Raw genomic sequence first — 16374 nt, 5'->3', positions numbered from 1 at the left:
AGCCTTGCTTGTGTGGAGTCTGCATGTTCTCCCCGTGCCTGCGTGGGTTTTCTCCGGGTAATCCGGTTTCCTCCCACATTCCAAAAAATGCATCGGTAGGTTAACTGAATGTGAGTGCGAAGGGTTGTTTGTTTATATGTGCCCAGCGATTCACTGGCGACCAGTTCAGGGTGTACCCCACCTATCCCCCAGAGTCAGCTGGGGTAGACTCCAGCTCACCGATGACCCGAGTGAGGATAAGCAGTACAGAAAATGGATGGATGGATTTATACAACCCCAATTCCAATGAAGTTGGGATGTTGTGTTAAACATAAATAAAAACACAATACAATGATTTGCAAATCATGTGCAACCTATATTTAATTGAATACACTACAAAGACAAGATATTTAATGTTCAAACTGATAAACTTGATTGCTTTTAGCAAATAATCATTAACTTAGAATTGTATGGCTGCAACAAAAAAGCTGGGACAGGTGGCAGAAAAGACTGAGAAAGTTGAGGAATGCTCATGAAACACCTGTTTGGAACATCCCACAGGTGAACAGGCTAATTGGGAACAGGTGGGTGCCATGATTGGGTAGAAAAGGAGCTTCCCTGAATTGGTCAGTCATTCACAAGCAAAGATGCAAATTTGTTTGTTTTGTTTTTTGCACATATGTGTTTTTAAAGAGCTGCTGCCCGCTTTGGACACCCCTGACATAAGGAATAATGATAGTTAAGAAGGAGGTGACATTCAAGTACACAATGTACTCACATCTCCACTCTGGAGCCAGTCTTTGAGAACCTCTGCTGTTTCTGTGGGCAACTGTTCTCTGAGGCGCACTTTGTCTTCCTGGTTTTCCTGGAGCTCCAAAGCAAGCTTAAGGTCCACAGCTAACTGGATGACCTGCATTGGCCTGGAGCTGATGGCCGAACTAAGGTCATACACGCCATTAGTGAGCTCCAGTGCTGCTGCTTTTGAACCTGAAGATGTATGCGGCAAAGAAGAAGAGGAGTAAAAACATTCAATACGGGAATACAACTGAAATAAATATTCTATTCAGTGTAGAACAGCCCAACTGATAAGTTTATTCTCTGATCAAAACAATATAGGCAGTACAAAAATAACTAAACATGACTTGTGTGAATCCATTAAGATATTACGACGGGCGCTTAACTTGGGGTCACTATTGCACAAACACAATGGAACCTCGATAGCACATACTAATAGCGGCGGGGGTTTGTCAGATATAGCTGATTGTCCGTTACATTGAAGCACTTTTTTTTCAAGGCCCTTTGCACCCATCTTACTGTACAGTACAAAATTAGTGTTTTGTAGTTTTTTTGTGGCCTAAAAAAACCAGTAAAGTACAAAATTACTGTAAATATATTTTTAAAAAAGCTTGAAAATGTTTGAAAGGTTCACATTTTATCTAAACTTACCACACCGGTGTGCTTGGTCATGGTGAAATTGTTGATGTACAGTACTCATCATAGGCGAGTTGCTTTCATGAGTAAGGAATAAAGTGTGCTTCCTGGTTCCAAATCTGTTGCCAAAGGCGAACGGCTTGACAAAAAAAAACTAACTGTACCAAAAATAGCATGTAGTCCAAAGACTTGTTTTGTATTCCTCAGCGTTAACACCGCAGCCATGCCGCTCTCTCTCTGCCAGTGCTCTACGTACAATAGACAATAGATATAACCATCACCACATGGCCGCCACGTCAAAGCCCCGCATTCAACATGGCTGCCACGTAGGCACACCTTTTGGAATTGGATCTAGTCATATTGTATATATGTGACCTGGAAATACGTCAGTCCCATTCTCTCCCTGCACTGCGCCACACCGCCAAGAAACCACACCGGACATCTCTGGAACTGACAGACTTGGTCAAGACCATTTTATGGGACAAATGGAAACTATTTTTGGACACACTGTTAAGTCCCGACGGTCTGTTTTATCTGACATCCGTTATATCAAGGTCCGTTTTATTCAGGTTCCACTGTAGACGACTGGCCCTGGGTGCTGTGAACCCACACAAAGCCACTGCGTGAAAGTCTGAACAAGATTGATTGGTAGATTTGTGGTTGGTCCAGTTCTAAAACTAAACGTCATGAAATATATCAAAAGTATACAGTCAGAGAAAATTATGTTCTGCGACTGCTAAATTAGCTTACAGTTTCCTTTTATGGACTGTAAACATTAATCCCATAGTTAAACCTTGCTGATGACAGTTGCACAGGTCATAGCAACATTTTACAGATGTACATGCAGTATGCAGACATCATGTACTTACTCACAGTTTGAATGATAATATTGAAAACAATAAATACAATAACTTAAACAATACATCTTTATCAGAAAATTAAACTGATGTTTTTATCACCAATGAGATTTAAGATCTGGAACATGACATGACAACATTTTCCACAAACACCAAATGAGAAAAAGATGGTATGGCTTAGTAGTTCCATACCTGCAATGATGTCATCCATCTGCTCCAGAGCTGCCTCAAGCATGTGACTAGCCTCAGTTTCCATGATAATGGTGGGCAGCATTAGACCTCAGATATGCATCTGCAGAAGAAACAAAATTAACAAAGTTATTTGAGAAAATAATTTTCTACAAAATGTCTTCAATGGTTGAAACTAGAAGTAGAAAAGGACCCCTTTAAACACTGCAAGGCAAGTTGCTACATTGATTAACCTAAGCAAATTGTTTAGCAGGCAATACGTTGTTTGGCATAACTATGGCTGGAGTTACTACTTAAAAAAACAACTCAGTGGTCATAGAAAATAATGGAGGATGGTCAAATTATTGCCCTGCAAGAAAATTACTAGACTTTACACCGATTTGATCTGGCTGATCGGTATCGGCCGATATTTAGGATTTTATGCTGATCGGCCGATCGGCTTTAATGTCATAATTCGCCGATCCGATCAATGACGTCATTGATCGGCTCCGCAAAAGACATTTACTCCGCGTCGCAGCGTGCACAGTATATTTGAATCCAAAAGCTAGTTTATTTTTACCCTACAAGACAAATTTGCTCTTTCACGATTTCACTGTCTACTGCAATAAAATCTTGTATTCTGATACCACCGCATCCAGTTTTTTACGATCATTGGGCTTTACCTTGTCAACTCAAATGTGATCGGATACGCTCGTTACCGTGGCGACGACAACAAGAGTGGCGCGAGCCGGCTCGACTGTATTATAAGAAGAATAAGGGGGAAAACGTGTGTTGGTGGTCACCGGTGCTCAGGACAGGATAGGATGTTCATTTAAGGCTTGCTTGAGGTATGCTTTTAATACGATACGGCTCGCAAGTAGGCAATAAAATGTTATGTCGCCTAGCAAGAGAGTCGTAGCACGAACGGTTGTACGTAAACATGCCGCCGTTCTGTCGAATCATGCTCTAAAGCTTCGGTGTGGGTGAAGTAGTTTAATTAAAAATAAAGTAATTTAATTACAGTAAGTTAGCACCCATTATTTCTGTCATGTACAAGATGAATCGATTAAAGGGATTTGGTGAATCGATATTGAATTGGCAAGGGAACTACTGCAATGTATCAATTAATCAATATTTTTGCCCACCCTTTTTCATACATGCTGTTTATTCGAAGTGGTTGGAGTAAGCTATGTAATTTGGTTTCACGAGCAACTGGCTTCACTTCCATATACTAGTAAATCATTTCCCATCATTCTGTCATGGTCTGCCACTTCTCTCATCTCCTCCTTTAAGGCTCCCATCTTGTCGTACTGTCATCCCAACTTAGAGAGACATGATAATGAAGGACTGAAAGACTGAAGGGAGGATGTGATGTAATCTTGCTTTGGGGAAATCAAGCCCCCTACAGATCATCCAAATGCTCATCAACATTTGTAACAACTCACTGTGACAGCCCACACTGACAATCTGCACACAGGCAGTAACATGCTGCCATTACATATTTGACCCCATCATTTTTTGGGGGTTCAAATTCACGACTAATTTGTGAACTGCTGCAGATGGTTGCACTAACCATATTAGTATTAATTTACCAGACCATCATAGTTTTATTTAAACCTTAGAGTGATGGTCCAATTTAGACAGACTTGAACAACACCACTGTGACAAAAGATTACCTTGACAGGACAAAAATCCATCTCCTTGTGCACACAAGTGGGGTGTGGATGTGTTTGTGTTACAACAATGCATGCAAACAAGAAAATCAAGTCTTTCACATAATTATGCTTGCGATTGCTTCTGCGATTGTGACTTGAACAGACGTCTATGTGCTGATACATGACTCGCCAGTTAAAAACAGAGCTGACAGACGCTTGTGATCAACAATGCTGTCTATTGTTTCCCATATTACACAATCCATAAAATACTCGTGTTTGTTTTGTGTTTGAGCTACAGAAAGACAGAAATGTGTGTTAAGTGTGAATGGTACAGTATTTGTTCACGGAGGCGTCAGACAAACAAACAAACAAATTTGTGAATCTGGTTGTGCGTGGTTGTATGTACATAGGAATCAACGTAGATGATGGGGTGGAATGGCACGTTCACCTTCGAAACAATAAAAATTGTAATAAGATTAAATAATAATAATAATAATGATAATAATAATGGCGGTACGGTGCACAACTGGTTAGCAGATCTGCCTCACCGTTCTGAGGACTGGGGTTCAAATCCCGGCCCCGTCTGTGCGGAGTTTGCATGTTCTCCCCGTGCCTGTGTGGATACCGTTATACTAGAGAGGCTCCAACTAGCGGAGACAAATTCCTTGCTTGTCTTGGAGCATACTTGGCCAATAAATCAATTTCAATAATCGATTAATCGTTTCGAGACCTTTAACTTAAAATTGTCCAAATCCTCGGAATTTCAGCCTCCCAACCAGACTGATTATCTTCATGTTTAATCAAAATAAGATCTTTGAAAACATCTGCATTTACTTTGGAAAAAAATTAACATTTTTGAGTATTTTCTGACATGTTATGGAATCATAATCAATTTATGTTTGTGGATTTTCTGCAGTGTCAATTTGAAATAATGTCCTGTTCTTGATTGAAGGGATGGGAATTAAAAAATGTTTTTGATCAGATTCATGGATTAATTGAAAAAAATAATCAACTGATTAATCAGTTAAAATAATCATTTGCAGCCCTATATGGCTGTATGAATAGTTTGTGTGTTTGTGGTACAGAAAGACAGAAATAGTTGTGAGTGGTATTTGTGTGTGTAACATGTTCACTGAGGTGAGCTGTGAGATTTTTCATTTTTCCCTAAAGCCGAGAAGCCATTGAATTGCTTTCACCAAGTCATCCATTGGCAAAATTGGAGCTCATGTGTGCTATTGTTATGTTATGTCACCTTTTTGCAATGTATAGGCTATATGAAAATAAATGTGACTATAAAAATTAGGCCGACTGGTTAGAGTGTCAGCCTCACAGTTCTGAGGACCCGGGTTCAATCCCTGGCCCCGCCTGTGTGGAGTTTGCATGTTCTCCCCGTGCCTGCGTGGGTTTTCTCCGGGCACTCCGGTTTCCTCCCACATCCCAAAAACATGCATTAATTGGAGACTCTAAAATTGCCCGTAGGTGTAACTGTGAGTGCGAATGGTTGTTTGTTTCTATGTGCCCTGCGATTGGCTGGCAACCAATTCAGGGTGTACCCCGCCTCCTGCCCGATGACAGCTGGGATAGGCTCCAGCACGCCCGCGACCCGAGTGAGGAGAAGCGGCTCAGAAAATGGATGGATAAAAATTAGGCCTTACTCTATAACTGCTACTGTCAAATGTTTCTACTTTTACTCATTGATTTCTTTCACCAAACTATCAGTCTTCATTCACATTAATAATGCAGAAAAAAATTATTCTATGCTGTTGTAAAGGTTTTCACAAAGGTAAAGAAGAATGCTCACATTTTTACAAGGTTACTGTCTTGTAAACGCACCCTAAGACAGCAACGCAATACCAACACTGCAGGTTAAAGATTTTCTAAAACTTTGACTGAGGTGTTCCAATTTATTACAACAGATTCTGTATGATTAAGGAGCACATCTGCCTCACAGTTCTGAGGATCGGAGGTCAAATTCCAGCCTCACCTGTGTGGAGTTTGCATGTTCTCCCCGTGCCTGCGTGGGTTTTCTCCGGGTACTCCAATTTCCTCCCGCATCCCAAAAACATGCATGGTAGATTGATTGAAGACTCTAAATTGCCCGTAGGTGTGTATGTGAGTGCGAATGGTTGTTTGTTTCTATGTGCCCTGCGATTGGCTGGCAGGGTGTACCCCGCCTCCTGCCCGAAGATAGCTGGGATAGGCTGCAGCACGCCTGCTACCATACTGAGGATAAGCGGTACAGAAAATGGATGGATGGATGATTAAGACAAGCCCAGTTTCCTGGAAGTCCAAGCATAATTTTCCAAATGCTCAATGGCCGTGTCCTTGGCAATGGCCTGGGGGATTCAATTTCTCTCATCCAACGTAGAAAAGCGGTCTAGAAAATGGACAGAAAGCTATATTTATTCTGTACTGCAAATTTATCAATAATTCCTGCCTAAATGAACTTGTTACAGTATGTTGGACACACACAGACACACCTCTTTCCAAGTGAAGCAGTTCCTCTAGAAAAACTTGTTCACCCAAAACAACATGACTTGGTTCTAAAAGTGACTCACCGAGAACTCATATCATATTTATTAACAATTATCAGCACTTATTACATTCAACTAACAAATTCATCCAGTCTTTTATCCCGGGATTGAACACTGATTTACCGAAACATCTGCAACAGTTGGTGTTCCCTAGCATTATGCAAACAATCAATTATGCTCTCTCCTCTGTAACTTGCAACCTGCAGAGCTCCCAACCTATAAAAATTCATTTCCATAACAATTTGTCCAAATTTCTGAATTTCCATCCATCCATTTTCTGAGCCGCCTCTCCTCACTAGGATCGCGGGCGTGCTGGAGCCTATCCCAGCTACCATCGGGAAGGAGGCGGGGTACACCCTGAACTGGTCGCCAGCCAATCGCAGGGCACATACAAACAAACAACCATTCACACTCACATTCACACCTACGGGCAATTCAGAGTTGTCAATTAACTTACCATGCATGTTTTTGGGATGTGGGAGGAAACCGGAGTGCCCGGAGAAAACCCACGCAGGCACGGTGTGAACATGCAAACTCCACAGAGGTGGGGCCGTGGATTGAACACCGGGCCTCAGAACTGTGAGGCAGACGCTCTAACCAGTCTTGCACCGTGCCGCCCTGAATTTCCATATAAAACGAAAGTTTTACAAACAAACAAATACCATTGCTGATAGACTGAATTGGATAGTTTACGTATGGACAATAGTTTTGGTCTCTATTTTGTGCAATGTGCTTCTTGTACGCACACAAGTACATGTAAGAAGAAGATATATACGTAATTCCGTCTTCTCTTGCATGCTATTTATATTACATATTTATATTTCCTATATTCACAATTGCTGCTCAAACGATGCTAATATCCCCATTGTGGAACTTCTTAAGGTTATCTTATGTTATATAACAAATATTTATTCATAATAAAAATAAACGTTTAAACTGCCCACATTCTGAAGTGACGTATTCATTTCCGGTTCAGACGAGGGGTCTTGTGTGGACATGTATTATATTTATCTTTATCAATTACCACGCGTCTTCGCCTGGCCACTCATCGTCCTCCCTTTGTGACTTCGAAGAATCGCTTTTTCGCTACCGTGGAGATTGCGCTACGCAAGAGCTCGGATCACTAACATGGTGCCCACAGGCACCAGGTAGCTCCCAAGAAATACGAGTAGCCAGTGTACTGACAGAATCTGATACTGTCCATTGCCTACACACAACAGAGACACTCAAGGGAAAGTTTATTACGTTCATTAGCCCCGCGAGCTAACGAGCTCGCAAGATGAGGAGCGAAACAGCTCGCTCCACCGCAGCGACCCATTTTTTCACCGTGTCTATGGTGACGCTAAGATAGGGTCGTCCAAGTCGTCAGTGCATTCCATGTGTGTGGACGGCAAGAAAACTCAAGGAACAAGGATGCCGGCACATTGTGCTGCATACAGTTGCATGCAACGCTGTACACTCACAACAAGGGAACTGGGAATAACCTTTCACAGGTAAAAAAAAAAGTATACGGTGCCGTGAAAAAAGCATTGCTATATACTGTATATTATATAAGTATTAGATGTTAATTACTTTATTTTCCGACTGTTCTGGAATTTCAGCATGTACGCGACAATGCTGTGGGTAATAGCGTGTCCTATCTGGAAGAAGCGTTTAATTATGTGGCAGCAGGTCGCTTTCAACTTAAATGGAATTCATAACAATTGAAAGGGAGACACAGCTCTCTTGCTCACTCGCTCTCGCGCTGTCTCTCTGAGATTGTAGTGGGAAAAAAGGCAAATTTCAACCATTAAAACAAATGCGACAAGATGACATTTTTCATGGCGCAAGCTGAGAAAAAGGTTGAGACTGCGACTGTGTCTGATATTTACATTTGTTCGATGATCTCATACAAAGTGGGTAGACCATGCAAAAATATGAGAATTTGAGAAGGGGGCCAATACATTTTTATGGCACTGTATACATGTAACTTTTTATAAAAAAATATTCTGTATTGATAGCACACACTTTGACAAAAAGTTCAATTTATTTCAATGCCCATGCATTGGCCACCACATCGGCACGTCGGATAGCAGTGCTCCTCCAGCGCGCTGGCGAATCTACTCTCCATATCTATTGGTGACTATAGCGAACACATTTGATTCAGACGGGCTCATCTCTAGTGCCTTCGGCAGACCAACCACACAGTCCTGCAGCCCGAGAGCGGGCCTTATTTTTCATGATTTCAGAGGCATACGAAAAACACAATGACATCATTTATGGCGATAGCTTTGGAAACTATATCGTCCTACAAAATGTGTTGTCGTGACAGGGCTGATTGGTAACACACACATTAACAACAAAGATGAACATTTTTATTACTGCAATAATTCAAATTTGCATGTTGGAATGAGTTGCGGCTTTAGCATCATTGCTAGCGGCTAGGCCAAACCGGCACATCCCTATTGTCGCCCAACCTCGCTGCTTTCCGCTGTTCGGGTGTTAAGATAGAATTCTTGTCGTATTCTATTTTGCGCCGTCCCAGCCGCAGATCTAAATAGGTAGATACGACACACGCATTTTGAGCTCCGTTTCCATAGAAACCCTAAGCTAGGGAAGTCAAAGTCAGCAGTGCATTCCGTGTGTGTGAACGGCAAGGATACCAAAAGACCAAGGATGCTGGTACATTGGGCTGCATACGTTTGTGGAAAAGGCCGTAGAATTACGACAAGGAATCCCTTTCACATATCAAAATATTTTGGTGCTTTTTTTTTTTTTTTCAAATGTGTATTGATAGCATATGTTTTGGCGTTGACAAAACAGTAAGCCTCATAAAAATCTGTTGAGAAATGAGCAAGTACGACTAAATGTCAATGTCCATTTCCTTTGATGGGAACGTCGACCTCCCCAACATGGCCGCCACGTAGGCAAGTCGGTTAGCAGGGCTGCTACGTCACGCTGCCGTATCTAGTGTTCATATCTATGGTCCCAGAGCTACAGTTAACGCGGTTAAATACAATGCCGAGTTGTGAAGGTGAATTGTCAATGCTGCCGCGAATAAGCTACAGTTTTGATAAGTATCATTGTGAATTTCTCCAGGTTGGCAGCTCTGCAGTCACAGCCGGAAATGCAATTGTACTAACAATTGGCATAGTTTTATAATTAATAATTGGCAGGTTTGATTAAAGCGTGTTGTGTTCAAATGTTTTGTATGAGGAGCACCTACAAATAAAGTCTGATTGATTGATCATTTCTTTCAGTGTTTCGGCTTTTGGTTTTCAGCCCTGGGGTCCTCATTTTCTGTGTTCGGTTTCGGTCAAGAATTTTCATTTTGGCGCATTTTGTATGTAAAGTATAAGAAATGTTGCGCTCTGAAGATTATGCTCCATAATAAATGATTAGCTATGAGGAAGCTCAGATGCAATTACCGAAAACCTCGGGGGTAAGACCTGAAAACCAAGAAAACAAAATAAAACTTCACCTCTTTGTTGTAAAATTTAGCCATGTTTGGCCTTTTGTCAAACATCTACAGAGAAGTCAGTGATTTGCAAAAAAAAAAAAAGGGAACCAATCACCTTTGAAATTCCAGTTTCACCAGAACCTTCACAAAGGTCAACTTATTAGTACAGGAAAATCGGTATGCATGTGAACCCGTGCGAAGGACAGGAACAGTTAAATATTAATGCAGTATAGTCACATCCACACATCTTCACATAAGGGGTATATTTGTGAGCCATTCCTCCTACTTTGATGTAGCCTGTTTGGATTAGTGTCACCAGCTAGAGGCCAAACCTAAGCCTCAGGCCCGAAATGCGTGTGTGTGTGCGTGTGTGTGTGTGTGTGTGCATGTGTGTGTGCGTGTGTGTGTGTGTGTGTGTGTGTGTGTGTGTGTCTAGTCAAGCCAACAGGAGATACCGGACTCTTGACCAATTAGCATCAAGAAAACAACACCTCTGACATTTAAGATTTGGATGGTCTCCGTTATATCCTTGAGCTCAACTGAAAATCATCTCTATTGGCTTTTACCTATATTGGTCAAAAAACAGGATGTGCAAAGATATGTAGATAAGTGCTCGCCATCCAGATCATGTGGATCACCAGAAAGCTATACTGAATTTGGTACCACCTCACAATTTTTCCGGGTGGTGGTGGCTCATCGGTAAAGAGCGTGTTCTCAGACTGCTGAAGCGCTGGCTGCAGCAGTGGACTTCAAACAGAGCCTGTTGCGTGTCGCTGCCGATATGCTGTGTTTGCATCAACCTAACTTGGCATGGTTCTAGTGACCCCACATTATTGGTTCAGCGCAGAAAAACCCGCATTATTAGCTTTTTTTTTTTTTACTTTCTGTCAAAACATGGACGAATGCATCCATCGACATCTATTATCAAGGAAAAGATATGACATTTTATTATCACCCAGCCCTAATTATTACATATTTTGACAGACCGTCGTAGCTGCTAAACAGCGAGGCGACAATTTTTTTTTAAAATAAAATACCTAACACGTACACAGTCCAGTCTAATCCGTTGCAACATCACCCCTAAAAACAATTTTTGAAAAATGTTTTTAATACACAAAATAGCACACTGTGATTGTGTGTGTACCTAATAAAAACACATAAAATCACATGACAGTGACACATGGATGCTATTTGTTCGCCTGCATGGTTTTCCCCATTATGTGTTACCATTAAGATAGCAGACTTTAAAGCAAAGCTATATGGTTGTTTTGAATACACTTGTAATTCTCTTTGTCTTATGTTTAGTTCAACAGTAAACTTTCACTAAGAGTGACATAAAATAACTTGAAGAAACTTTTTTTTGAACATTTGTTCACTATTTGTTCAGCTCACCACTGCTTGTTTTGAAGTGAGCCGAGTTCACCCCCACCATACAGCGCTCATGTTTTTACTCACAAGGCAAAGTAAAAAAAAAAAAAGTTGGCCGAACGACGGCTCATATCTCAAAAAACAAATGAATGAGAGAGGTTCTAGTTCCCCTGAAACGCCAATAAAAATTCACTTAGGTTATATTTGTCTGATATTTACATTTGTTTGATGATCTTAAACATTTAAGTGGGGAAATTATGCAAAAACATAAGAATTTGACAAAGGTGCCAATACTTTTTCACGGCACTGTACGATGCACAGGCATCCATTGTGTGCACACGCTGTGTGGCAGGAGAACACACAGAGCCGCACTCAGATAATGACAGGGACATTGTTATTTTGAAAACGGAAGAATCAAGTCAGGTCTCAACAGCGTGAGTTTTAATCGCAATTGCATTTGTGGGTGAATTGTAATATGTGTTTTTAGATCACTCGTGCTACATATGAGAGAGAAAGATACGTAGAGAGAGTGATAGAGAGAGAGAGAGAGAGCGAGAGAGAAGCACGTCAACCTTTTACTGTCACACAGATGTTTTCTTTATCGGAATTGCATCCAATTTGATATGAGGTCATCTAAATAATGCATTACATTTCATAACTCTATGAAAGTCAAAGGTGGTAAAAACCAGTATGTAAGTCCATAAACCCGGTGTGTATTCCACACAGAAGTTGTACATTATGATCTAACTACACTCTTACAACTTACATACCTCTTCGGAAATGAAAATTCTGAAACTGAAGTATTGTACTACAGGCCGAGCTACCTAAGCTACATGAGACGAAGGTTACACTGACCTGCTCAAAAGCGGTGGGGACGACATCACATGAAGATCAGATGACAGATCATGTCACACAGAATGAAGTTGTATACATTTGTCGTGTTGATGTTTTGGGTAAATGATACCTACTACCACATGCACCTACCCCACACTAAGCAACTTGAGCTTGCATCGGTGTACAATTTTGGGTGCTGATCATAGAAAGACTCAAAATGTAGGATGTTACAGCTAAAGGTTGAAATCCAAACTTGTTTCACTACTCAAGCAAAATCCCATTGTGCAAAGGGGCCAGGCTAAGTGAAGCACTTTGCAGCTGGTGATGTGAACCTCAAAAGTCAATAAATAACAGAGCTAGCCTCAAGAACTCGTGCTTCTGTCCATATGAAAAACAGAGAAAATAACTAATGTAGTTACATATTGTAGCACTTCCACAAGAATCATACAGCCATAATTGCTGCGGAATATAGACCTGGAGCATCCATCCATCCATCCATCCATTTTCTGGACCGCTTATCCTCACTAGGGTCGCGGGGGTGCTGGAGCCTTTCCCAACTATCTTGGGGCGAGAGGCAGAAAACACCCTGAACTGGTTGCCAGCCAATCGCAGGGCACATAGAAACAAACAACCATTCGCACTCACATTCATACCTACGGGCAATTTAGAGTTGTCAATTAACCTACCATGCATGTTTTTGGGATGTGGGAGGAAATTGGAGTACCCGGAGAAAACCCACGCAGGCAGGGGGAGAACATGCAAACTCCACAAAGACGTGGCCGGGATTTTAACCCCGGTCCTCATAACTGTGAGGCAGATGTGCTAAACAGTCGTCCACCATGCCGCCTAGACCTGGAGCAATGTTCTTTTGTTATGATTTTCAACACAGCGTTGGCTAAATAACAGTATGAGGCAGCAACCTGATCTGCAGGCAGCTCTATTCCATTTTGCAGAGGTCATGCAACACCACAGTGACTGTAATGATCTGTCTTTTGTTTATCTTTTGGTTTTTAGTTTGACATCGGTACAGATCATTTCGGTTTCCAATTTTGGGACTCAGTTTTGGGTTTCTTTTCCTGTGTCTCCTGTTTGTTGCTTCTCTGCGATGTTTTTGTCTCCACCTGGTCTCACAAGCCCTGCGCCCCTTGTGTCAACCAATCACTAATTACACGTAACGAGATTATTTAATTTAATTACAAAATTTATGTAATTGTAATCCATTACATTACTGGGAGAAAATCTGTAGTTAAATTACAGTTGCTTTTGGAAATTTCCACGAACATAATTTTAGTTATATTTGAAAAACAGCCACAAAAGCTCAGAATGTTTTTTCTTATTACGTCCACGTTCTAAAGCCAACGCTTGTGATTGTCTCTCTCTGGTCATGTGCCATTTTGCTGTAGTCGCAAACATGACATTTTTCCAAATATGACTTCAAACCTCCACCTTGGGGTACAAGCTATTAGTTTGTCTGAGATTTTGAAAAGGTTAAACTCAGTTACACTTTTGAAGACATAAAAGAACATTGGCTTTTGAACAATTCCATCTTATTTTCATCATTTTGGACTTTTTTTTAATGGAACATTTACTTATTTGGTTTGTCATATGAAGCAATACTGCCTAAACTACACATTTTGTCATTAGGTCAACATGGGATCATGTTTTCCGTGTGTGTATATATATATCCCCCCAAATGCCCAACGCATTGTCGTCGCTTAGGGGCTTAACTGTAAATAAAACTAAATTTGGGCAATCTGCCAACACGCTTTGGGCCAGCGTGGCAGATTAGGGGCCATTACCTTCTTCATGGCAGTACAACAAAAAACACGGCCCTCATCCCCCGACGGCCAAAGATCCTCTGCCTACGGCAGCGGGCAGACAAGCTTGGCGGCAGAGGGTGCTAAGAATCACCGGGCTAATTATGGCTGCTTTCAGAAAATGGATTTGGCTATGCAAGACCAGAAGACGGTTACTCCTACAAACATTTTAGGTCACACCAAATGACAATCTTCAGAAGTAGCAAGAAAGAAGCAAAAAAGATATGATGCACAAAATCTTATTTTTAGAACGCTCAACGTGCGAACGCTAAAGGACGATTCTCGACTAGAAGAGCTACAACATGAGCTAGAAGCCATGAAATGGGATATAATTGGACTTTGTGAAATATGTCAGAAAGATTAAGCTATGTTGACTCTCGATAATGGCCATCTATTTTATTACAGAGGATCAGAAAACGGACACAATGGTGGAGTTGGTTTCATTATTAACAAACGTTTCGCCAATTACATTACCTGCATCAAAAGTATTTCTGACAGAATCGCCACATGTACCATCTTGCTTCAGTTAAGGTCAGTGTTCGTGGCAATAAAGGAAGGGACTGGGCAAAAATGGCATCCAAGGCAGAGTTCCAGGACGAAAACCGCTGCTGACCAAAAAGAACAAAGGCCCATCTTACTTTTGCAAAAAATAAAAATAAAAAATAAACACCTGAATGATTCCCAAGACTTTTGGGAGAATATTATATGGACTGACGAAATGAAAGTAGTGCTTTTTAGAAGGCGTGTATCTCGTTACAGCTGGCGTAAATGTAGGACAGCATTTCAGAAAAAGAGCATCCTACCAACACTCAAACATGGTGGTGGATGCAGTGGCATGACCTTAAAAAGGCCGTTCATGCTTGCAAACCCTCCATTTCTGCGGAATTCAGACAATTCTGCAAGGAAGAGTGGGCCAAAATATCTCCACGGAGATGTGAAAAACTTAAAGTCAGTTTGCAAGTAATCAAAAATGTTGTTGCTGCTGAGGATGACCCAACCAGTTATTAGGTTTAGGGGGCCATGAGTTTTTCACACATGCCCAGGTAACCTTTTTTCCTTAATAAATGAAATCATCATTTAAAAACAGTGTTTAAGCTGACTTGGGTTATATTTGTCTGATATTTACATTTGTTTGATGATCTTAAACACAGTGGGCAAACTATCCAAAAATATAACAAAAAAGGGGGTCAATACTTTTTACGGCACTATATAGGGCTGAGGTTAGGATTGTGCAAGCCAGTCAAGTTCATCCACATCAAACTCTCTCGTCCGTGTCTTTATGAACCTTGATTTGTGCACTGATGCACACTCATGTTGGAACAAGAAGGGGCCATCTCCAAACTGCTCCAAAGTTGGAAATGTCCAAAATATTAGCCCCTGAGCTACAGTGAAAGGAACTCTGAATGCTTCAGCATTTTGGAGAGTGCAACAGTTTGGGGATTACGCCTTCTGGTTCCAAAATATCTGTGCACCAGTGTACAAAGCAAGGTCCATAAAGACATTGATGAGAGAATTTGGGATGGATGAACTTGACTGGCCTTCACAGAGTTCTGCCCTCAACCCGATAGAACACTTTTGGGTTGATTTCGAGTGGACAGTGAGCCCTGCCTTCTCGTCCAACATCAGTTTGTGACCTCACAAATATGTTCCTGGTAGAATGGCTCCCAGGCCAGCCAGTGTCCTGGGTTGCTCCCGTGGTCTCCTCCCGGTGGGATGTGCCCGGAACACCTTACCAGCGAGGCGTCCAGGAGGCATACTAATCTGATGCCCCAGCCACTTCATCTGGCTCCTCTCAATGTGGAGGAGCTCTACTCTGAGGCCCTCCCAGATGACAGAGCTTCTCAGCCAATCTCCAAGGGAGAGCCCGGAAACCCTGCGTAGGAAGCTCATTTTGGCTGCTTGTATCCGGGATCTTGTTCTTTCGGTCACGACACACAGCTCGTGACGATAGGTGAGGGTTGGAATGTAGATCAACCGGTAAATTGAGGGCTTCGACTTTCGGTTTAGCTCCTTCTTCATCACAATGTACCGATACAAAGTGCGGATCACTGCAGACGCTGCACCGATCCGCCTGTCGATCTCCCGTTCCATTCTTCCCTCACTCGTGAACAAGATCCCAAGATATTTTAACTCCTCCACTTGGGGCAGGATCTCATCCCCGACCTGGAGAGGGCATGCCACCCTTTTCTGACTGAGGACCATGGTCTCAGATTTGGAGGTGCGGATTTTCATCCCAGCCGCTTCACACTCAGCTGCGAACCGCTCCAGTGATAGTTGGAGCTCTCTTGGAGC

The 16374-nt window shown here is 41.8% G+C and overlaps 1 protein-coding gene across 11 annotated transcripts in view; it reads right to left on the bottom strand.

Moving 5' to 3' along the window:
* ppfibp2b (PPFIA binding protein 2b) overlaps positions 1-16374 on the bottom strand; it is a 93960-nt gene that overhangs the window by 71564 nt on the left and 6022 nt on the right. For 10 of the 11 annotated variants that reach the window (XM_061772723.1, XM_061772715.1, XM_061772719.1 and 7 more), the window contains exons 2-3: positions 2460-2559; positions 758-966 (exon numbers count right to left, since the gene is read on the bottom strand). In XM_061772723.1, coding sequence (XP_061628707.1) covers positions 758-966; positions 2460-2541 — 291 coding nt within the window. In that variant the 5' untranslated portion in view covers positions 2542-2559. Of the gene's footprint in view, positions 1-757; positions 967-2459; positions 2560-14556; positions 14688-16374 lie in introns of all 11 variants that reach the window. The other variant, XM_061772717.1, reaches the window with a different exon arrangement.

Source organism: Phyllopteryx taeniolatus, chromosome 5, assembly GCF_024500385.1.
Source record: "Phyllopteryx taeniolatus isolate TA_2022b chromosome 5, UOR_Ptae_1.2, whole genome shotgun sequence".
NCBI classification, from domain to species: Eukaryota; Metazoa; Chordata; class Actinopteri; order Syngnathiformes; family Syngnathidae; genus Phyllopteryx; species Phyllopteryx taeniolatus.
Note: the sequence above shows the minus strand (reverse complement) of the source record. Positions and strands in the feature narration are given on the sequence as shown.